The sequence below is a fragment of the Notamacropus eugenii genome, chromosome 3, assembly GCF_028372415.1.
Source record: "Notamacropus eugenii isolate mMacEug1 chromosome 3, mMacEug1.pri_v2, whole genome shotgun sequence".
NCBI classification, from domain to species: Eukaryota; Metazoa; Chordata; class Mammalia; order Diprotodontia; family Macropodidae; genus Notamacropus; species Notamacropus eugenii.
The window spans coordinates 151,879,478-151,904,329 of NC_092874.1; the positions used below are offsets into that span (position 1 = coordinate 151,879,478).

General features: G+C 35.3%; 1 protein-coding gene and 1 long non-coding RNA gene across 6 annotated transcripts in view; one reads left to right on the plus strand and one right to left on the minus strand.

Annotated features, from left to right (window-relative positions):
• Positions 1–24,427, plus strand: part of ORC5 (origin recognition complex subunit 5) — a 94,120-nt gene extending 69,693 nt beyond the window's left edge. For all 5 annotated transcript variants that reach the window (XM_072653131.1, XM_072653129.1, XM_072653133.1 and 2 more), the window contains 2 exons: positions 20,413–20,525; positions 23,633–24,427. In XM_072653131.1, coding sequence (XP_072509232.1) covers positions 20,413–20,525; positions 23,633–23,678 — 159 coding nt within the window. In that variant the 3' untranslated portion in view covers positions 23,679–24,427. The remainder of the gene's footprint in view (positions 1–20,412; positions 20,526–23,632) is intronic.
• The window catches only part of LOC140533434 (uncharacterized), a 33,961-nt gene continuing 29,393 nt past the window's right edge, over positions 20,285–24,852 (minus strand). The window contains exon 5 of the long non-coding RNA XR_011976919.1: positions 20,285–20,904. This is a non-coding gene — a long non-coding RNA (uncharacterized lncRNA). The remainder of the gene's footprint in view (positions 20,905–24,852) is intronic.

The following is a 24,852-nucleotide window of genomic DNA, read 5'->3' on the forward strand; positions in this document are numbered from 1 at the left end:
TCTGTGGATGTATATAGAATGCTGTTTTATTTAAGTCATTTAACATCCTTGGAATTTCATACATATTTCAAAGCTTAGTATATGGTAAGTGTACAAGGTTATGATGAAAAAACTTGACTTACTATACTGATATAAAAATATAAAAATGAATGTGTCAAAAATTAATTACAGTTGAAAATTGATTTACTCCTGTTAACAGAAGGAATATCATTTATTAGTCCAGGAGCAGGTTCACACTGTGTTTACAACAAGCATTTCCAGCTGAAGCTTGTTAGTGATTGCCTCTCAGATTAAGGGGGAGAAATCCTCACTGTGGTACATGAACTCCTATTGTTTAGAGATAACTAATCAGCTGATCCCCTACTTAGATGAGAACAAAGCGCATAATAGTACATCTGGTATATCTGTTAATAGAGCAAAGATTAATTAAACAAATATTGCATAGCCCCATTTAAACACTGAATATCCAAAAATGTTCTACATACAAGAAGAGTTCTGATTTATTTATAAACGTCTGAATAATAAGAGGGTCAGGTTTCACAGAAAGACAATGTTATTGTGATAAGTAGTTTGAATTAAATTATTTTAAATAAATTGCACTTGATTAATATTGTATAAATCCTATATCCAGAAGGAGAATGAGTCAAACTTGTTTTTCAGATATTTTTGCCATGCAAAAATAGTTTCTTTTCTGAGAATTGCATAGAAATATGACTGGAAAAATATAATGAAAGAGAATGAAATTCAGAATATAGGTAATTTTTTTTTTTTACTTGTTTCTGGTTTAAGCCTGCTTCTGGATTCCTACTTTGAACAAGATAATCCACCCCCCTGCGTGGCTTTTCAGTCATTTGAATTGGAAGCAGCAAAACTTGGCATAGATTAATAGGCAAGTAAGGCAGCTGTAGAAAGTAGTGTTCACTCCCTCGAAATTTGAAAACTATTGACAAAAGAATAAATTTTCATAAGATAAAAATATTAAACAAAGAAATATCATAATGGATTTCCAGCAAAATTAGAAAACTTATATTTCTTTCTGATGGTCCTTGTTCTTCAATAAGAAGGTGCAGAACATTTTGGTATTTTATGCTTCATGTTTGTTAATATTTCATCCTTTAATAGTTTGATTTTTGGAGTTTTTTTTAGTATTTGTGCTAAAGAATGTTCAGAAAATTCTTTTTTACCTCATTGTGTAAATAAAAAATATTGTTTATTGTTTGCGTTAAAGTATGACTTTAAATTCAGAAAAATATTCCTCAATTTAGAGCAGTCAGGAAGGGTTTTTTTAGTATCTTTTAAGTTCAAATTTTAAAATTCCTTTAAAAGTTACCTTTCAAAACCTTTTTACCAAATGTTTCTGATGAAAGTCTGATAGCCACACTATATATGGAATTGGCCCAAATGTATGACCAAGACCCAATAGATGTGGTCAAAAGATGAATAATTTTCAGAAGACATCCAGATGAGCAACTGTCATATAAAAAAATGCTACAAATCACTAATAAGAGAAAGGAAAATTAAAACTGTGGTTATATCAGCTTGACAAAGATGATGAAAGATGGGAATAGTAGATGTTGGAGCGGTTATGGGGAGAAAGACATTGACATACTGTTGCTGGAGCTGTGAATTGGTCAAACAATCCTGGAAAACAATTTGGAACAAAAAGTCACTAAATTGTTCATAACTTTTGACCCAGCAGTCTTACAAAATATACACCAGGGAGGTCAAAGTCAAAAAAAAAAGTCCCTTTTCTTTTTTTAAAACACTTTCAGTATTAGCAAAACACTGGAAGCAAAGTGGGCATCCCATCAATTGGTGAATGACTGAACAAATTTTTGCCTATTCAAATAATGAAATTCAGAAAAATATGGGAAGACTTGTTTGTCTAATACGGAACAGAAATCCTAGAAAACAATATGCACAATGGCTACAATAAATAAATAAATGAAAGTAACAATAAAAAGCAATCAGAGACTAATTTCGCTGACCAGTCTAGGTCCCAGAGAACAGATGATGAAACACTCATTTTAGTAAAAAGATAGGAGACAGTGGTATGGAAAGTTGCATACAACTCAGTCACTGTTGCTGTCATTCCTTCATTTTTAGAAGTTGCCTTAAAATGGCTAAATCTGAAGTTCTGTGATTAACATAAGTAATTCAAACTTGATAAGAGTTGATGTGCAGTTTTAAGAGCTACTAAAATTCTTTTGTCAGTCTCTGCATCAGTAGATGGATCTCTACTTAGAAGAATTGATTTTGATGACATTTGTAATATGTTATTTAATTGGATAGGTTGAACTCTGATCCATACATAGATAATACCTGTCTAACTGTCTGATGTGAACATAACTTTTTAGTCTTTATCAAGTAGCATCCCAGACAAGATGTTCAATTTTCAACTTAAGTTTAACCTGGTGAAGTTTAAATTGTGTTTCCCTCTATGATTCTCCCTCTGAGCTAGCTTCCCTGTTATATGGGCACCTGGTGAATGCTACTGTGTAGTCTTTCTCTCTCTGGTCCCTTCCCCCCGCCCCTTGGCATTCTGTTCTTGTCTCTATATAACAGATGTTGGACAAGTGGACTGTTTACCAAGAACATTAAAAGAACACACTACTCACCATGTCAGATCAGGTCTCTCCATTGAAGACCTCTTTGCTGTTGTATTCAAGGGCCAGATTCCCTCGCGCTCTACTTTTTCTTACTTCACTCTGTCCATCAGTTCTCTAAATACTTTTTTTTGCTGTTTTTCAGTCTGTCCACTTACCAGACAATCCCCAAGACTAGTCACTATCATTTGTTTCATCTTGTATGTGTAGCATATAGAGTGAAATATTTATTCAGGCAGGTAGGCTGGTAACATTAAAATGCTATAATATACTAACATTGGCAGAAATCAAAGGGAGAGCTACTGTACATGGGTGAAAATGCAATGGAGAAGCCAGGGCCTTTGAAGGAGATATCTGGGTGGGGCTAGCTCAGTAGCAGAAGAGAGAGATTATGCCCAAGGCCAGAGTTCTTGGACACAGATTGCTATTTACAGCTCCCTTAAGTATATTATCATCTACTCTTATTTAATCTCACCCTACAAGCAATTTCCCATTGTGTTTCCACCTTGAAATTCCATTGTCATAGATTCTATTCTCATTCTTCTCTTGCAAAAGTGTATAAAAAGGATTCCCCTTCTTCCTAATACCTGCTACACTATGGAAAGAGTACTTAATTTGGTCAGAGAACCTGACTTTGATTTCACATTCTGCCAATTAATACCTGTTACTTTGGGCAAGTCACAAGCCTTTTGGATTTCAGTTTCATTGACTGTAAAATGAACAGGTTTGGCAAGATGACTTCTAAATTTCTTCCAGCTCCAAATCTATGATTCCTTAATTCTTCTTCCCATTCAGCCACCTCAAAAATCTTACATTATAGATCATGAGAGGACCACAAAATGATGCATGGGTTTAATATAAACCCAGGCTCACCCACTATAAAAGCAATTCCAATCCTATTACTACCATTATGACCTTGGGAAAGTCTCTTTCTACTTTTTTTTTTTTTTTTTGGTTACATATACAATTCACTTTTCTGTTTTTCCTTTTATTGATGGAAGTTTAAATTTTTTTCTCCTAAAGATCATTTCAGTTACATCTCAGAGGCTTTGGCATGTTACCTTATTGGCATCATTTTCTTCAGGCTTGCAAAGTATATGGCCTGTGGGCTGCTTGCCCTCTAAAGGGTTATGGGCAGCCCACGAATAATATAGATGATGTAAAAGAAAGTAAAGATGTAATGAATGCTTTGTCCATTCCCCACTTAACCTGCTTTCCACTAGTCACTATATGCTTGTGCACTATGGGGCAGCTAGGTGATGCAGTGGATAGAGCACCAGTGCAGGAGTCAGGAGGACCTGAGTTCAAATCTCACCTCACACACTTGTCACTCACTAGCTTTGTGACCTTGGGCAAGTCACTTAACCCCAGTTGCCTCATTCTGGGTCATCTCCAGTCATCCTGATGAATATCTGGTCACTGGATTCAGATGGCTCTGGAGGAAAAGTAAGGTTGGTGACCTGCACAGCCCTCCCTCACTCAGAAACAAAGTCAAGTGCAAATCATGTCATCATTTCTCTGATGGCATAGTCTTCTTCGGCAGTGAAGGATGAACTCACACACATGTGCCTGTCAGGTAACTTGGTGCGTGGGTTGCTACTGCACACTCTCTTGTCATGGGACCTATGGCAACCAACCATCATGGATCTATCTCTACTCTGAGAAGAGTGATTTGAGGATAAATGAAAATCTTAAATAATAATTGTAATTAATTGATATTAATTGAAATTTCCCTTTTTCAAAATATGGTTTATTTGCAAAATAGTTTAATCATTAATTATACCTTTACTTGGAAAGTGAGCTGCTAAAAACCTATCTGCAACCCAAAGAAGTTTAGCCTATTTTAATTTTGGCCCCTACCTGCTGCCAAGTTCTGCAGGTCTGATTTTCTTGAATGAAATTCTCTGTTGTTTTTGTGATTCCCTCTTTGGCCCAAATTCTTTAATGTCTATTTAAATATGAATCTTTTCTTCAACTTCACTTTATTGGTTATAATTTTATTGTAAAGAATGTGTGTATGATTTCTAATTTTCTGTATTTGTTTATGAGGTTTTATTTATATTCCCTATCACATTTTCAGTATTTTTAACAGTTCTGTGCAAAATTTAAAAATGTATACTCCTTTTGATTTCCATTCAGTAGTTACTAGAGATGAATTATATCTAATTTTTTCTAAAATCTTTTTTAGATCCTTGACATCTTTGTGGTTTACCTTTTTGTTAGATTTATCTAGATCTAAAAGGGGCATATTAAGGTTCCCATCTATTATATGCTGCTATTTCTTTGTCTCTGTAATTCATTTAGTTTTTCCTTTAAGTAGTTAGACACTAGGTCATTAGGTATGTCCATGTACACACATATATATATATTTATGTATAGTATTGATATTGTTTCCTTGCTTATTTATCTCTTTTTTCAGTTTTTGTAATCATTCCATACAAAATTAAGAACTTTGTGTTTCCCTTTGATTTCCATACAGTAATTACCACAGGTTTTTGCCTAATCTCAGATCATTATTGCTACCTCTGCTCTTTTTGGATTTAACTGAAGCATATTAGCTTCTCCTCCATACCCTCAGACTCAGTCAGTCTTGGGGTTACAAATGTATTTCCTTATAGATGCCATAATGTTGGGTTCTGCTTTCTAATCCCTTCTGCCTATTCTCTTTTTTATGAGTGAATTCATGTTGTTCACATGAACTGATATTATTACTGTGAGTTATTTTCTGTATTATATCATTTTTGCCTTTATATCCTTGCTCCTCTTCCCTACTCATTACAAAGAAAAACAAGGTAGTATACCTTTACTTGGAAAGTAAAGGACCTCAGTCCTCCTAGATGAAGAAGCGCTCTACTAGAAGAGATTGGTACTTGCTCTGTAACTTGTGTTCTTAGTTGCCTAGAACATTGAAGTGTTAGGAGACTTGCCCAGGGTCTCATACTTAACTGAGGAAAAAATGCTTACTTGATTCACTTAATCCTCCTTTCCTTTGTGAATATAGCCATTTTCCTGCCTTGCACTAGACAGGAAGTAAAATCCACATGGGAAAAGTCCAATGAATAGAATACATCACTAAAGAAAAATTGCCAGGGGAGTGGAGGGAAGATAGCAATAAATGGGCCACATGTTAGCTGTTACATGTCGGTTTTATGAAATTATTTGGGATTTGACCAATAAGGTATTATGTCAACTTCAGTAATTAATATCTTAGTTATAAAATTAATTTACAAAACTCTTTGAGGTAGATGCTAAAGTTAGCTATGTTAAAACTGACGTTTTAATTGAATTTTAATTTCTAAGCTAGTTCTCATGAGGAAACTCATCAAACTTTTCTCATATTCTTGATCCTATAACAAACATTTTTGGTCTCAACTTAGTGGAATTCAGATGCTACATGAACCAAAACAACTTTTAAAAAATCAGTTTTACACATGAAATGGAATAAAAAGAATTTCTGTTTGTGAAATAGAATTAAAATAGAGAACAGAAGGCATCAACAAAAGGAAACCAAAAAAATCAAGTGATCTTTTTCATGTTTAGTTTATTGCCCTGTTTAAGCACAAAAGGTGACTTTGGACTAGTACTCAGAATTATCTTAGAAATAAAAGTGATGTTTATGTTTTATTATTTTAGGTTACTCATTAGTTTCTAACCTCATTCAGTGGAGTCAGCGATGTATCACATATTTTAAATATGCTTTAAATATTTGCTATCATATGTACCTAAAATAGGTAGTGGTCATTTAGGAAATACTGTTCAGCAACACAGACCTGTGAAATAGTCATCATATTCATTTTCCAAATCCCTGGGGTACTGGAATGTGTGAACCAGATTCTTATTAAAATGAAATTTTACCCTCAGATTAAAAAGTTAACTCAGTAATCTAAATTTTCTGTAGTACTTAAGTGGATTTTACCTTTTGCATTTAAAGCAAGATCATAGAAATCAAATTTAAATGCCCTGTTGTGTTTGAAGAATAACATATACACACATACACATACATATATATACATATATATAAATTTATTTTTAGTTTTGAACATTCACTTCCATAAGATTTTGAGATATGAATTTTCTCCCCTTCGTTTTCCTTCCTCCCCAACCAACATATCAAATGAATCTGACTGCAAGTGCAGTAATCCATACCCATAGCTAGTCACTTGCAGTGACTAAAAGGAATGGTGCATTTTTGCATATCTCCTGCAGAGTCAAACCATTTACATTATTTTTCTTGTGTATGTTGTTTTCTTCCTTCTTACTTCAGACTATATCCGTTCATATAACTTTTCCCATATTTCTCATGTCTTCATGTTTGCCATTTCTTATTACATAGTAATATGTCATTACATGACATACGTTTTGGTCATTCCCCCACTGATGAACTTCTGTATAATTTCCAGTTCTTTGATACTTCAAAAAGTGCTGCTATTCCCTTTCTATTTTTTTTTACCTCATTCAAGAATAGCCATCAGTGGGATCTCTGGGTGAAAGGGTATCTTGGACAGAGAGCATTTTAGTTACTTTTAAAGCACAGTTCCAGATGCTTTCCAGAATGGATCAGTTCATAGCACCGCCAACAGTGTATGTTTCTTGACTAATACCATCTCTTGATATCTTTGCCAGTGTTTGATTTTTTGGCTCTGTCATAAAACTTTAGTGTTTTATTAGTCATTTGGAGCACTCTTTCTTAAGGCTACTAATGTTTTACATTTCTTTCAAGAATTGTTTGTTCATATCCTTTTACCACTTTATGTATTGAGGAATTGCTCTTGGTGTATTTGTTTATTATGTCTGAGGTAGTTTATCCTTTTCAGAGACTTGATACAAAGATTTTTTTCTTCCCAACCAGTAATTTTCCTTCTTTTGCTAGCTACACTGATTTTTTTTTTCCATCAAGGCCGCTTGCCTTGGAAGACAACCTAGTTTAGGTTCAGTCATACACTACTATAGTTAACATTTACATGCTAAAATATTTTATATCAGGAACATTTATTATACCATCCTATCCCATTCGTTCAATTTGCACTATAGTTACAGAAATTCCTTAAGGCTCCTGATAGGTATTGAGTGTATAAGTTCAATTCTTGAGTTACCTAGAATTTTTTCTGTAAACTTTGAATTTTTGCGTTTAGTAAGTAGGTGCAAAAAAAAAAGTGTGTGTGTGTGTGTGTGCTTTAATGGATATATACACACACATATTCACATGTAAGAAAAAACAAAGATATAGACTGTAGTATGGATTGAACTAGATAATTACTGAGGTCCCTTCTAATGCTAAAAAATGTTTTTAAAATGCCTTATAGATACATTGTCCTAGGGACAAAATATTCCATAATTGCAACATTCAGCATTCTTCTGTTAATGTTAAAATTGTTGTGTAAATGCAAAGAGAATTGCTGATACTAGTATCAAAATTCATCTTTGAGTAGAGTTCTAATTCACTATTGAGTTGAGAGGATTGAGAAAGAGTTGAGTAGACAGTAAGTAGAAGGTGCCTTAAATGTGGAATTATGGATATTATGGGAGGGTTAGAGATTAGGAAGTTAGGAAGAAGAATGATTGATATTTAAGCCTGTGTCATTTGTTGTTTTTTATGGAATAATTTTGTTTGAGGTTTAACGTTAACAAAACTTTAAAGCAATTTTTTTTGGCGGGGGACATAATTCTTTGGCAGCACACACATTTTCCCCCCCTAAATATCTCCTAACAGTATTAGAATAAATTCCATGAAAGAGTTTTTAGTTAAGGCCAGTATAAGTGTACATTGTTTAATGTAATAAATGTTATACCAAAAATTTTTAATGTTTGTTTTATTTTTATTCATTGCATCATACTTTAAATACAGTAGAGGAATTCAACTTTTAAAGAATTTTTGAAGAGAATCATTTTATCATGTGGACAGTTGCCCCTCTAATTTTTCCTATTTTGTTAAGTTCATATTTTTATATATTGGTTATTCTCAACTTAGGACTTATTAATTAATAAGTTGCTTACTTGTTTGCCCAGGTGTCACCAAAAGAAAAACATTTATTCCTAAGAACTTTGTCATTTGTTTTGGGAATTATTGGGGCTTATGAAGTAAGACTTGAAAAAAATTAAGTGATCACCCAAATGTTTCTATATTTTTGGAATATTATTCTGCTTCCTGCCATCCCTTTTTCCAAAATATCTTATGAACTTGAAATAGTTTATACTAACTTATCTGCCAAGTTTTCTCTGTTTTCTTATTCAAAACTTCTATTACATTTCATTTTGTGTAAAACAGTGCTGTCAGGCTGATATAGAAATGGATCCTTGCTGGCCATATAGTGACTTAAAAAACCAAAAATTAACATTCTGTATGTTGTATTGTGTATGGTGGGGTAGGGGAGAGATGTAATATTTTCCAATTACATTTTATTCTGATTTGGGCTGCATTCAGAAGTTTTAGTGTAAAAGACCTTCCCAAATAATTTTAATACTTAATTGAATCCATGAGGTTATTGATGTACTTCCTCCATTGGTTAGTTCCAGTGAAGCCTTCAACCCAGGCCTTCACATCAGGTGTGGTTCTAATAGACCATAACCTCCTATAAATATTTTATAGACAATCTACCCAGTTTCCTTGAGGTCTTTCTCTAGGTCTTTTAAATTAAATGAACTCCCCATTCCTTGCCAAATAACTTTTCCTGGCTTTTGAAAAATTGTCACTTAATTGAGAAGTCTATGTAATCTGCAAACAGGAATATCTAGAGGATCTCACCATCTATGAGTAATTCCTTCTTTAGACTCTACAGGAAACATCCTCTCTCTCACAATCTCTCTCCCTTCCTCCCCCCTCACCATGACAGTGGTATACCTTTTGGTAAGTATGTTGCTTTACTTTATATTGATAATAGAGAACCATTGACCAAAGTTATCCATGATCACACATAACTAGAACTTTTGTATAAACTTAATATACACATGGTAAACACCTTGTTGAAGAATAGTCAACTTAGAGGTTTCATTTTGCCTCTACCACATCAATTTTTTTTTTAATAAACAACAGAATCTTTTATTCTCTCCATATTTATTCATTGTGATTGTAAAGTTGTCTACAAAAGTGTGAAAGCTTATGTATTCCTCAAGGAACCCATAAATATGCACACAAAACATTCTTACAAAGAAATTATAGGAATGAGAAAGCAGGCATATGAGCCAGTATTTGCTAGGTTTTTTCTCATTTACATGTTTTTGGCAATATATCATCTGATTTTTTTTTCCATAGTTCTTTCAGTATCTTCCCTTTGACATTAAAAACTGAGCACTGAGTGCCCTCAAAATTGTATCATGACATCCATAAAGCACAGATTTCTTTTGTATGTATGTAGTCTAATCCAGCCTCTCCTCACAATTTCATCTTTTTAAGTGCCATTTCCTCATGTTTGATTCCAAGTGTAGTGACTCCATTATCTTCAAAGATGAGAATAGATCACTATAGAAACTCTGACAAAGCTATTTCCATTTTGTGACACTTTGTTTTCCTTCCAGTTTTCATCTATAAATACCCTAGATAATATGATTTAATTGTGTCTCTTATCAAACTTTCTGTAGAATTCTCCCCACTCCAATATAGAGCCAGAAACTAGGGTAGGGCTTATAGGACTTTGTTCTAGGGCTGAAATTTGCCCCAAGGTTGAAAAAGGCTTGATTTACAGCATTTGAATTTTTGTAAAGGATGTGGTAGAGTTTGATTGCAGAACACAACTAATGAAAAGATGGCAGGGACCAGGGCAGTCTTTCACTGAGTTTCTTGTTGCTGTATTTTTCTGTCTTCCGCTTGCAGGGTTCCAGTAGCAAAAGGGGAGAGGGTAAAAAGGCTGTAGCTGACAGACCCTGGCCCTGGCTTGGGCTCAGGAACCTGTTGCATCATCAGTGGTGGCCTACCTTCCAGCTGGGAAGAGAGGGAAGCATATATGCAGAGCCGCAATGACCAGTGCTCAGAAATGGCTCTGCCTATGATTAGAGAAAAGAAAAGAGGACCATTCAAGCACATTCAGCTGCTTAGCCCCTGCTTATGCAGTGTCAGATCTTTTCCTACCAGAAGGTCTACACCACCTTCTGCATCCTAGGAACACTTCTATCCCTAATCTTTTGTTCTAATCTTAACAGACACCAAAAAAAAAACACTTTTACATAAACTAGAACCCCAAAAGAAGATTATATATGAAAAATGTATATGGTTTCTCCATATCACTTGATTGTATACATAGTGTTTCAGTGGTTCTCTTTATTTCTTTTTTTTCTTCTGCGGGGTGATAATGGATAGATCCTAGTTACTCTTTTCAGTTTTCACATTGACAAATTCTTATTTTGATCTGTTTTGACATTTGAACTTATTAAAACTCATTATACCTACTCTTTGCCCTGCTATATCTCTATGCCTTTGGACAAATGCTATAAAATCGTCAGCCCAGAGTTTCAGCTAAATTCCCTCATATATATTAGTTGCTACTATTTATCACAAGAAAAAAAAGCCAATATTTATATTTTACAAGTATCTGCCCTCTTAAATAATTCTCTAACAGGAATCCAGCTTCACTTTTAAGACAATGATAGTTGTCCAAAATGTATTCTTTTTTCAAATTTTGAGTTTCAAATTCTTTCCCTCTCTTCCTTCCTTCCTTCCCTCCCCCTTCAATGGAAAGGCAAGCAATTTGACATATACCCTGAATTTTTTTTTAAGTTTCTGTATGAAATTCGCATAGAAATTCTGTTTTTAGAGTTGTTTCACCAAGTAATGAGAAGAAAGGGGCAGCTAGGTGGTACAGTGGATAAAGCACCACTACAGGAGTCAGGAGGACCTGAGTTCAAATCTCACCTCACACACTTGACACTCACTAGCTGTGTGACCTTGGGCAAGTCACTTAACCCCAGTTGCCTCATCCTGGGTCATCTCCAGTCATCCTGATGAATATCTGGTCTCTGAATTCAGATGGCTCTGGAGGAGAAGTGAAGCTGGGGACCTTGTACAGCCTTCCCTCACTCAAAAACAAAGTCAAGTGCAAGTAATGTCTTTATTTCTCTGATGGCATGGTCTTCTTCGACAATGAAGAATGAACACACAGGGTGTTTATGTTGAATGTGAGCTCCTGGAGAATTGTCATTTTTGTTTCTATATCTAGCTCCTAGCATGGTGCCAAGCATATGATCGTTGTTTAATAAATATTGATTGATTGAGCAAACGAAGAATTAGCTTCTAGTAGTCATTGTAAAGGACATTAATTCATCAGTTTCTCAATAAATATTCCTTGCTTAAGGACAGTTACCTCCAGTTCAAGTGTTGATCATAACATATTTATGTTATAAATCTGAGAACCAAGGGAAAGAGATCATACTGGGTACAAAAATTTTGAAACTGTAAGTTTTTTTAAAAGGGAAGGGGATGTGTTAAATTTGTTACAATAACAGTTGCAATAACAGGTTCTAAAGGGAAAATACTCTCAAAAGACATAATAGTATACTGTTGTTAGTAATTTCTGTTGTTCGTTACCCCATTTGAGGTGTTCTTGGCAGAGTTGTTGGAATAGTTTGCCATTTCCTTCTCCAACTCATTTTACAGATGAGGAAACTGAGGCAGACAGTTAAATGACTTGCCAAGGGTCACATAGCTGTAAGTGTCTGAGGCTGGATTTGAACTCAGGTCTTCCTCACTCCAGGCCCAGCATTCTACCACTGTGCCACTTAACTGCGACAGTAATATGTTAGACTATACAAAACCACATTTTTTTTTCATTTATCTGTCATCATCAAGTTTCATTTCAATGTACATTTCAATTACAGTTTCAATATACAAAGAAGAAGGATTAAACTGTGCATGTTAAATTTAGTCCTGTATTAACAAAATTGCCTTGATTGTGTCTCCTTTGGAATTTTTTTGTATTCTTCTGCTAAAATTTTTAAAATTTTATTAATTCCCCTTTCTTTTGTATCTCTGCCTCTACCCACTAACTCCAACCTTCTCCTTCAGTAGACCTCCTTTTGAACAAATAAGTAAAGTTAAGCAAAACAATGATCATTTTGGCAGTGTCTGAAAAATGTCTCATTTGCAGCTCTAGCCCATTACTTCTCTGCCTAGACATGGGTGGCATAATTCTATATCTTTCAGAATTGTTCCCTTACATTATGATTTTTGTGTACATTGCTATCCTGCTTCTGCCTCTTTTTCTTCTTCATCATTTCATACAAGTCTTCTTATGTTTCACTGAATCTGTAGCAGTCATCACTTCATAGAGAAAATTATGTTTCAGTATGTTCATATACTAGAGTTTGTCCAGTCATTCCCCTGTTACTGAGCACCTGCTTTGTTTCCTGTTCTCTGCTACAACAAAAACATTTTTGTAGACATGAGTTCTTTGATCTCTTTGGAGAATATACCTTGTAGTAAGTAGTATCACTAAATTGAAAGATATGCCCTGTTTAATGACTGTTGAGATACCATTCTAATTTTCTTTCCAGATTAATTGGTCCAATTTGCAGCCCTACCAACAGTGCATCTCTGTGCCTGACCTTCCATAACTTCTGTAATAGTTGCTCTAATAGTTTTCATATTTGTCCCCTTTGTATGTATGGCTGTTGCATTGTACCTTACCATGCCAAAGAAGTGGAATAAATTTACTCCCATACTAAAGTTTGAGCAGCTTACCCACTTCTTCATCAGGAAGACTGGTCCTACCATCCTGTTGATTTTGAGCAAATCTCTATAAGACAGAGTATACCTGTCCTTATTTCACAATTAGGGTAAAGCCAAAAATTAGGATCTAGATTTTCTGTCACAGTTCTATGAACTTTGTGGGCAATCAGTAAATACATGTGGAATGACCAGTTTTGGTCCATTCTCCTTCAAAGCTAGTTTACTAATAAAATACTGGAAGTCTGAGTTCTAGTCTGGGCTCTGCTTTTAACTAAGTGTGTAGTTGTTGGATGTTAAGCAAGTTGTTTTACCTTTAATGTAAAATTTTTTCAGCTGCAATATCAGGAGACATAGGCTAGATGATTTCTAAGCTCCCTTCCTTTCACTGTGATGACATCATGGATCCTTGACATTTTTCCTCATGAATAACAAGAGAAACGCTATTTTCCAAATGAGAAATTCTATGGTATGGCATAGCCAACTAAAAGATAATATGTGAAGATTTCTGCTTATCTTCCATCTTCTCGCTAACCTAGAGTTGACCCTCTAACTTCAGAGATATTCAAGGTAGCTAAGTAATTTGTATTCAAAATTTTCATAATTATCATGGCAAAGTAATTGTGGAAACAAGAATAGGATGATAAAAAATGGAAACCAACTCTCACTATGAAATTACTACATAAGAATGACTCAATTTCAACCAATTTCCCCCATTGGTAAGTAGTCAGTTAAAAAGCTTTATCAGAGGTTTGTTTCCTACATGCTGTGAGATTTGTTAGGGTTTGAAATATTTTCTTTTTCTAAGCCCTACATTCACATATTTCTACTAAGTCTCTTTTACCTGTGGTTCATATGAGTCATCTTTAATGGCACCATTTTTTCTTTCTGTCTTTACTGATTTCTGAAAGAGTAAAATATTTAGTTCTCTCAGGATAGCTTTTTTTTTCATGTTAACATAATTTGTGCTGGGGTCATTGAATTTAACTCCAAGAGACTAGTCCTGGATGGTAATTTTACACGAAATGTGTTTTCTAAATGACATCTGGTTTTCAAACTGCTCTTGGTTACATTGCTATGTAACATCTGTACACATTTAACTATCAGTAGCAGAGGGCTTTAGACAAGTGTAGGCAACTAAGTTAAATTTGTGTTCAAATGTTTTATATGATGTGCCTTATTTGTTACAAATTAATAAAACATCAAAAGAGAATTCATCTAGTTTTTACACTATTAAAAGATGGAGATTCCACATTCAGCATTTACTTTCAAGACTTATGTTGTAAAGTTAAAGCATAGGAATCAAAATATTAATCTTTTGTTGAAGAGTTATTACAATAGAATATACTTTTCTAATTATAAAAGCTGCTTCAGAATTTGCTAAGTAGGAAATGCTATGAATATGGAAGAGTACAATGATATATACCTTTTCTTCAACTTTAGATTTGTCAATAAAATTTAGAAAGTTGAAAAAATTTTATCACCTTTTTTAACAGTGAAATGATTTTAGAGAGTACTTATATATGTAAGATGTTATGAGAGGTTAGAATCAGAAAATACTCCACAAATATTAAGTACTGGAAATATTAAACACTATGATTTAGTATTTAATCAAGACTAAGATGAATATCCTAGGAATCAGCCTTTAATCTATCTGTACCAAGAATAGTTCAAAGATTCTGAATATTTGTATTTTTAAATTTCTGCATTGATCCTTTACTGTATACAGCTTGTGGGAAGTTTAATCTCAGCTCAAAATTTTTTGCCTTAAAATGATTACAGAGCAAATTTAAACATATATCTTAATGTATTGAGGGGGAAGAAAGTATAATTAGCAGGCAGAGCCAAGATGGCGGAGTAGAAAGACACACATACACATAGCTCCGAACCCACAACCCATAGAACATCTGTAAATAGCAACTCACTGCGAATTCTGCAGCACCAGAGGCCACAGAACATTGGAGCGAAGGAGATTTCTATTCCAGAGGGACCTGCAAACCTCTCGCAAAAGGTCCTTTGAGCCGCGGACTGGGAGCCAAGCACAGCCCTGCCATGGCCGCGGCACCGAGACAAGCAGATCCGAGTGGGCTTCAGGGACAGGATCTCCAGCAGCCACGCGGGTCCCTCCACCCACAGGTGACGGGGGTCGGTGAGAGGGTCTCTTTGGTGGGTCGACAGGGGAGTGGGGTGCCCCCATAACTCAGGCCCCCTCGGGAGGCAGAAGCGGAGGTGGGAGCAGACCTGGGCTCCCCAAGCAGGCAGGAGCCTGGATCCATTGTTGAAGGTCTCTGCATAAACCCCCTGAGGGAACTGAGCCCGTGAGGCGGCCCTGCCCCCACCTGAGCACCTGAACTTAATCTCACACTGAATAGCAGCCCTGCCCCCGCCCAAAGCCCTGAGGCTGGGAAGCAGCATTTGAATCTCAGACCCCAAGCTCCAGATGGGCGGATCTGGAGGCAAAGTGGGTGTGAAGAGGACATTCAGAAGTCAAGTCACTGGCTGGGAAAATGCCCAGAAAAGGGAAAAGAAATAAGACTATAGAAGGTTACTTTCTTGGTGAACAGGCATTTCCTCCCTTCCTTTCTGATGAGGAAGAACAATGCTTACCATGAGGCAAAGACACAGAAGTCAAGGCTTCTATATCCCAGCCCACTCAATGGGCTCAGGCCATGGAAGAGCTCAAAAAGGATTTTGAAAAGCAAGTTAGAGAGGTGGAGGAAAAGCTGGGAAGAGAAATGAGAGACATGCAGTCAAAGCATGAACAGCAGGTCAGCACCCTGCTAAAGGAGACCCAAAAAAATGCTGAAGAAAATAACACCTTGAAAAATAGGCTAACTCAATTGGCAAAAGAGGTTCAAAAAGCCAACAAGGAGAAGAATGCTTTCAAAAGCAGAATTAGCCAAATGGAAAAGGAGATTCAAAAGCTCACTGAAGAAAACAGTTCTTTCAAAATTAGAATGGAACAGATGGAGGCTAATGACTTTATGAGAAACCAAGAAATCACAAAACAAAACCAAAAGAATGAAAAAATGGAAGATAATGTAAAATATCTCATTGGAAAAACAACTGATCTGGAACAGACAATTTAAAATTTATGGGACTACCTGAAAGCCATGATCTAAAAAAGAGCCTAGACATCATCTTTCATGAAATTATCAAGGAAAACTGCCCTGATATTCTAGAACCAGGGGGCAAAATAAATATTGAAAAAATCCACTGATCACCTCCTGAAAGAGATCCAAAAAGAGAAACTCCTAGGAACATTGTGGCCAAATTCCAGAGTTCCCAGGTCAAGGAGAAAATATTGCAAGCAGCTAGAAAGAAACAATTCAAGTATTGTGGAAATACAATCAGGATAACACAAGATCTAGCAGCCTCTACATTAAGGGATCGAAGGGCATGGAATATGGATATTCCAGAAGTCAAAGTCAACTAGGACTAAAACCAAGAATCACCTACCCAGCAAAACTGAGTATAATACTTCAGGGGAAAAATTGGTCTTTCAATGAAATAGAGGACTTTCAAGCATTCTTGATGAAAAGACCAGAGCTGAAAAGAAAATCTGACTTTCAAACACAAGAATGAAGAGAAGCATGAAAAGGTAAACAGCAAAGAGAAGTCATAAGGGACTTACAAAAGTGCAACTGTTTACATTCCTACATGGAAAGACAATATTTGTAACTCTTGAAACTATTCAGTATCTGGGTACTGGGTGGGATTACACACACACACACATGCACACGCACACGCACACACACATAGAGACAGAGTGAATTGAAGAGGATGGGATCATATCTTTAAAAAATGAAATCAAGCAGTGAGAGAGAAATATATTGGGAGGAGAAAGGGAGAAATGGAATGGGGCAAATTATCTCATAAAAAAGGCAAGCAAAAGACTTATTAGTGGAGGGATAAAGAGGGGAGGTGAGAGAAAAACATAAAGTTTACTCTCATCACATTCCACTAAAGGAAGGAATAAAATGCACACTCATTTTGGTATGAAAACCTATCTTATAATACAGGAAAGTGGGGGATAAGGGGATAAGCAGGGTGGGGGGGATGATGGAAGGGAGGGCATGGGAAGGAGGGAGCAATTTGAGGTCAACACTCATGGGGAGGGACAGGATCAAAAGAGAGAATAGAAGTAATGGGGGACAGGATAGGATGGAGGGAAATATAGTTAGTCTTACACAACACAACTATTATGGAAGTCATTTGCAAAACTACACAGATTTGGCCTATATTGAATTGCTTGCCCTCCAAAGGGAAGGGGTGGGGAGGGAGGGAGGGTAAAGAAGTTGGAACTGAAAGTGTTAGGAACAACTGTCGAGTAATGTTCTTGCCACTAGGAAATAAGAAATACAGGTAAAGGGGTGTAGAAAGTTATCTGGCCCTCCAGGACAAAAGAGAAGATGGAGACAAGGGCAGAGAGGGATGATAGAAGAGAGAGCAGATTGGTCATAGGGGCAATTAGAATGCTTGGTGTTTGGGGGGGGAGGGGACAAAAGGGGAGAAAATTTGGAACCCAAAATTTTGTTAAAATGAATGTTAAAAGTTAAATAAATTAATTAATTTAAAAAGAAAAAAAAAAGAACATGGTTTTTGCTATTGCCTTGTTCCTCCCTTTCAGGAGGGATTATTGTACCTTTTCCTTCCCATGCCATACCCCTTCGTGTTTTCTCCTCCTTTTGTACAGCAATAGATATGTAAACTTTTGTAAGGACTGTGAACCCTTTGGGTTCCACTCATGTGATTTTATTTCTTTTGTAATAAAATCTAGTTTTCACATTAAAAAAAGAAGTATAATTAGTTATAGTCTAGCTTTTCTATGTAGTTGGGTGTTTATTCTGATGAAATTTACTTCTCATCAGTGACTTCCTGCTGCTGCCTTAACAAAATACACACCTAATATTCAAGGCCCTCCATACTCTGGTTCAGTCTGCTTTTCCAGCATTATTTCATAATACTCTCCTTTGTACACTCTTTATTTTAACCTGTCTGGATTATTAGCACAGTGCCTGCCATGCAGTAGTTTCTTCATAAATGCTAGTTTCCTTCCCTGCCCCCCACCATTTTTTATTTCTTGATCTTTCCTCTTACTGCTATGCCCCTGCTCACACTATTAATAGGTCTTGGAGGGACATCTTTCCCTACCTCTTCCTTCTTACCCCATTCCTAGTTTTTGAAATCATCCTTTTTCATGGCACATCTCAGGTGCCACCTCCATGTCTGGATCTATGATTCCCTTACTGAATGTGATCCTTGGCTCTAGCAATCTTTTTATGTTTGATAGACCTTAGCTAGAAATGCTCTATTATGATGATGATTAGTTTTTGCATCCAAAGTTGCTGAAAGAAAGAACACTTAGAATGAAACAATCACTGTGCTAAGAATCAGAAGACTAGATTGTAGAAAGTCTTGGCTGTGTCCCTAATCTGTTGCATGACCTTGAACAAGTCATTTAATTCCTAGGCTTTAATTTCCTTGACTTTAAAACGAAGATGAACCAGACGATCCAAAGTCCCTTCCAAATTTGTTGCAGAAAGTTGTGATTTCTTTGTCTCATCAAAATAGAACTAATTTTGAAGAAATATTGTGTTAAATATTAAATTAAAAATACTTCATGCCTCTCTTAAAAATAACAGTTTTATAGCTCCTGAATGCGGAATATTCTTTGTTTTTCCCTTTTGCTTGAAATATGTATTATTAACACAATAACAAAACATTTGTAATGAAACCAGGTGATTTAAAAAATTATGTATTGTATTTAGATGAGGTCTCCCCTAAGAGCTGTCTAAATTTATGGTATTTTCATTGGGAGCCTTTATGAGCCTCATGCCCATTCTTTCTAGGAGATAAAACTTTTTTCTTTGGTAGTCCCTGAATATAAGGAGCCAGTAGCAGTCGCATCCAGCAGAATGATGGTGCACTAGTATGCAAAAGAGCAGCTGTAATAGCAGGTTATTATGCTTCTTCGTTGACTGAAGAGAGATTTGATTTAATAGATTATAGATCATATCTTCCTCTTACAGAAATAAATTTAATAAAAAGACAATTTTGTAGTTTTCAAATCAAAACTAAGAAAGTTCAAAGTAGAACTTAGTGAGGTTGGTAAGTTTTTAAAAGTTCTAAATTCCTTTAACTAAAACAAGTCGTTCTGTTCATTGTTCTTGGACATTTATAAAATGTTAGTGCTAAGCCACTAAAGTGAGCAATATTTAGTTCCTGATTTAGATGAATAGTCTTGTGTAATTTTTTTTCAGTTATTTCTTATGCTGAATTGTTTGTTATAGAGCAGTCCTGTATGAGATCACAAGCAAATCATCAAAGTTATGCATTCCCACTTCTTTCCACTGCCTTTTTCTGTCTCCTGCTGGTCCACAGCATGGTAACATTGGGTGTGAGTATAGAATGAGCCCGAGTTAAGCCTTTTAGTGCTTGGAGCACCTATCGTTCCTGGATTTCAAGCCTTAATCCTTTAGGTGATGGTGATGGTCCTGGGAGATGGATGTTGTTTTGTTACACTCCTTGGTTTTGACTTGACAAAACTTAATCTGTCTTTGGTAAATCCAAGCCTTGGGTTATTTTCCTGACTCATTGGTCAATATTCAGGTTTAAAGCAATACCAACACAGAGGAAAAGGACAATTCAGGTTAGCTAGCTATTGGTACTTATTTTCATTCTCCTGCCTGTTTCTAGCCCTGAAATCTGAGAGAGAAAAAAGATTCAAAGACCACACATTGCTTGATCCCCAAGGAATGTAGATTTTTGATCTTTTGCTGTATTTGGATAGGAACTTCAAAAAACATTTATGTGTTTTGGGAAAGTGTTTTGATTCCTCTTATTTTAGAAGGGCAGTGCTCATACTTCTGAGTCATTAATGAAACAAAGTATTTCGTTCAGTGAAAAAGAAAACGAGTGTTCCCCAAGGATAAAACCCTTAAAGATGCTTATGTTTATGTTAGTTAAATAGATGTCTGGGTGTCTATCTCATACACATTTCAAAGCAATTGTATTCACTTTGTAATTCCCTTTGCACTTGTATATTCTTTATTGAAGGATCTTTAAAATGATTGTATTGGATTATGAATGGAAATGATGATATAATGCATCTTTGCATAAGCAGTTAAAACTTTTATGCTTTCTCATTTCTAGATTACCTCTCTTGTGACCCTTCAGCTGTTAACTTTGGTTGGCCATGATGACCAACTTGATGGACCAAAGTACAAATGCACTGTGTCTTTAGACTTCGTCAGAGCTATTGCAAGGTCAGCTCCAAATAGCTTTTAATGTAGTAGTCTATAAATTATGTAAGTGGTGTAATAAATTTAAAAGTAATAGTATTTGTTGTTTAAAAATGAAGAGCTCATTTGACTCCCAGAACCATTCAAGGGGGAGTCCATGCTTCTTTTGGAAATGCCCTCAGAGCCCATAGGACATTCTTTTGATTCTCCTCAGTGTGGTGAATCTTTATCCATTAGCCTTTATCTCTTGGAAGATTCTGTCTTCTAATTTGTGGTACATCATATGAGAAGATTATTCTGCCACTGACCTCGGTAGAGCATACAGCTTTTGTCATTCTAAAAATTCACTGACACCAATGTTGCAAATGTACAAAATGGCCAGCCGAAGTTAGGACCATGTAATCTGTGGAAAAAAAACAAAATATAACTAGTGCATATGGGTATTTGGTGCACTTTACGTAGCCACTTGTTGGTTTGGGTTTTTTTCCTTTTTTTTTGGAGGGGGAGTGGTAGCATCCTACTTAAAAAGTCATAAAAATATTCCTCTTGCCCAATTCCTTTCCATTCTTTCTGCATTTTTATGTATCTTGCAACTTAATTTATTACTTAGTTTTCATAGTAGTTTCCGTCTTCAAATTGAAATTCATGGTATAGAAATAGGTTAACTTAGGATCAAATATTTTAAGCTTCATTACCTAATATTTGTCAGGTATATACCTGCCTATAACAGTGAAATACACTTTACTCTTTATGAAAATGTGATAGGATTTCTGATTTAAGGTATTCTCTTCATAAAGTTTCAGGTTATTAATTGAACTTTTAAAAAAAACAACTCTACAATCTGTGTATAGAAGGAGAAAGAAATAAAATAATAGCTCCTAGGAGGAAGACATTATTTTTAAAAAGGAAAAAGACACAAAGAAGATTGAGGTATAAAGGAAAAGTACTAAATTAATGTGCCCAGACTGTATCCTCAGCTCATAAGTCATTTAAATTCTGATTTATAAAATGACATTGGGAAAATCACCATTGAAACTGTTTGCCTTTTTTCTCTATCATACTCATGTCCTGTTTCTTTTATAATGTTTGCTTTAAAAAAGAAATCAATCATTCCCCCCAAAAAAATCAATATGCAATGCATTCTTCAGGGGAGAAACAGTTGTGCTTAGTGAACTTGATAGATGTAAAAAGCCAAGAAGAGTTAGAGAAAGTACTTGCAAAGCACATTTTCTCCTTTACAAATCAAAACTTTCCCCAAGAATAAATTGATCTAAGCCTTGTTAATCCAGCATTCTTATAAGAGTAGAGTTATAGCCTGCTATGAATTTGACTGCCTTATATCATCCTTGATACTGCCAATGTTGGCATACTGTTAAATTTTCGTATAGTTGCCAATACCTTGGAAGATGATCTGCTGGGATCAATTGGCAGATTGCCTACAGTAGAGGAAATTAGGAATTCCAGTTACCTTGATAAATGTGTGTTTCTTGAGAGAATGAATTTAGCTATTCATTCTCTGCTAACATTCATTCTCTGTTAACACTGAAACATTTCCTTCAGATTTAAGTTGTTTTCACCAGTTAATACATTAAAACTGGTTAGTTTTCTCACTTTTTTTTTAATCATCTAAAGCTGTAGTTTTGCTCAGTATGTATTTAAAAGCACACAGGCAATAAGCCCTAGAATCAGATCCACTTTTCCTACTATTCATTGAAACTGGGAATTACATTATAGTTTTACCCATAGGAATGTGCTAACTTGAATTCCCTTTCTGTTTATAATAAAAAAGCACATGCCATGCCCTGGATATCTCAGAAAACCATTCTTTCTCCCTCTACCAATTCAATTAATACCCAGATTTTTTCTGTCATCTGTATTCCTTCTCTCCAAATTTTCTGAGTTCTAAAAGCTGTAGAGAAGAATAAATATATAAAAAATTGGAGAAGGGGATTAAAGCTGTATAATCAGATATTTCATTCTATACTATTAAAATATTTTGTTAATTTTTTTTTACTTCTGTTTTAGTGTCAGGTATATATGAATTATTTTTGGTCATGATTCTTTTGTGTGGTGAGGTTAGCTTTCCTTATAGTGATGGCATTGTGGTCAAATGGTTAAGGTACCTGGGCTCTTTCTTGTCCTCATTAGATACCACTGTCACCCTGGAGCCTCACTTAAGCTGTTCTAAATAGTTTTCCACAGATAGTTTCCATTATCAACTATTTTAAGAATTTCAAAATATCTTTTGTATTAATAATGTGCCAGAAACTTTTTTTAAAAAGTTACAAAATTATAGCCAAAAACATTCAGTGATGATGGTTTAATAAATAAGAGATGCAATTAGCAAATCTTTAACATGCCGCTCTCATATGGAGGATTATTTTTGCAGCATTCAGTGTTAAGCCTTTCATTTATACTTATTGCTAGATCATTATATCTAATTATTTTGATCATTTATTCAAATAATAAAACTCTAAGTCTGAATATTTGTAGTGAAGAATGAGTTTAGAGAAAAGAAAATAATTATATGTCTCTCTCCACTGCTATTTTATTCTGCCTGCCATCAGAGTACAAAAATACACATTCACATCATCTATCTGTTGAATCTCATTCTTGGATTTTACAGATTTAGCTACAATGCATACACAGGTCAACTAGTGTTAAAAGACTGAAAGAATGAACACCATAAATGAGGACAGATGAGCTATGCAGTATGTAATGCTTAAACAGGTGGTTTGGATGATAAACAATGTTCAGCAGCACAAAAGATTTAAATACTTTTGCATCTCCAATTACTTTATCCTGTTTATTAGACAAAAAGCAAGTAGCTGGCAAGCTAAATTTCAACTTTCTGTGGCACAATTGAAATAGAGTCTTTACACAGTTAGATCTAACTTTAAAATACCCAAAAAAAAACTTAATGCCTGGCAAAAACTTATTCAGATATTGTTTTGCTAATAGCATTTCAAAGAATTGGCATCAGACTTGTCAGTATTATGTGCAGTGTCATAGCACCAGTGGGTTATAAAGCATTAATTGTGAATATTCCTGTGTACTCTTCCCCTAAACACACATTGCTTTGAGCAGTCCAGGAGCGGTGATACTAACAGGTTCTGTGTTTTTGTTTATAGGACGGTGAACTTCGACATAATAAAATACTTGTATGATTTCTTGTGAAAACAAGCTTCCCAGCTTCACATATGGACACTATGACAGTGACTAAGCCAAGCTGTGTTCATCCATCACTTAGCTGGCCAGGCAGAGGAGTGTTTTGGCTCTATTGGATTTGTCCAAACAGGTGCTGGCCCAGCATGGCATCCGATGAAAATGCTCTGATTGGTCTGGGTGGATCTGAGCAGAGGACTATTTACCAGAGACCCTGGAGTATTTGGAAGCAATGTGTTAATTATAAACAGCAGGGTTTGAGCACAATCTGTTCTATTCTTAATGATGTTATCTTAACACTGAAATTGCCTGAAACCCATTTACTTAGGACTGCATTTTGCTCTGTGAACTCTCCCCTGCGCTTTGAACGTGCCAGCAGCCCTTGTTTATATGCCCAGTTTTTTCACTTCCTCTCTGCAGGAGTCTTTGCAATTGCCTGCCAAAGCAGCTTTTTCCTAAGGCCACCATTTTAAGAGATTGGAATTGTGAAATGTAATAAATGTAAGGTTGTATCTAAATCCAAATGGGTATGTATATGTTTTTTCTGTGTAGGTCGTAATTTTCTCAGAACAGAAGGTAGATTTGATCGGACATAGATCAACTTTGCATATATGACTGATTGTAGTAACTGCCAACCTGGAAAGTGCTTGTGTGATACTTACCTGGACACCCATTTGCAATTAACTGTCCAAACTAGGGCTTTATTAATGTGATTAGCTCTTTATTTTAACCACTAGCTATTAAAATTTTTACAATTAAAACTGTGTCTGTTATGTCAACTATAGACTGTGATTCTAAATTTTCTTGTCTAACTTGGTTTTTTGAAGGCACTTTCAGGTTAACATTTGAATATTTGAAAATTATTTTAAACTCATTTAGAAGGCTTGATAAAAGGGCCTAAATTTAAATTTCAATACAAATGGAATTTTCATACAATTCATTTTTGAAGAAAAATTCACATTACGCACTCCCAGATAAGAAATCTTTGTATACAATAATTGCCTGTCACATAGGAACTATAACTTACTAACACAAAGTACAAATTAAACAAGTAATTATTTACGTGCTGCACATCCTGTATTTAGAAGGTAAGGAGAAAGAAGAGAAAAATAAATTATACCCTTCTCTTGTTAGAAGAGAACAAGGAAAGAAATTCCTTTCCAAAAAGAGCTCTATTCGCAGTGAA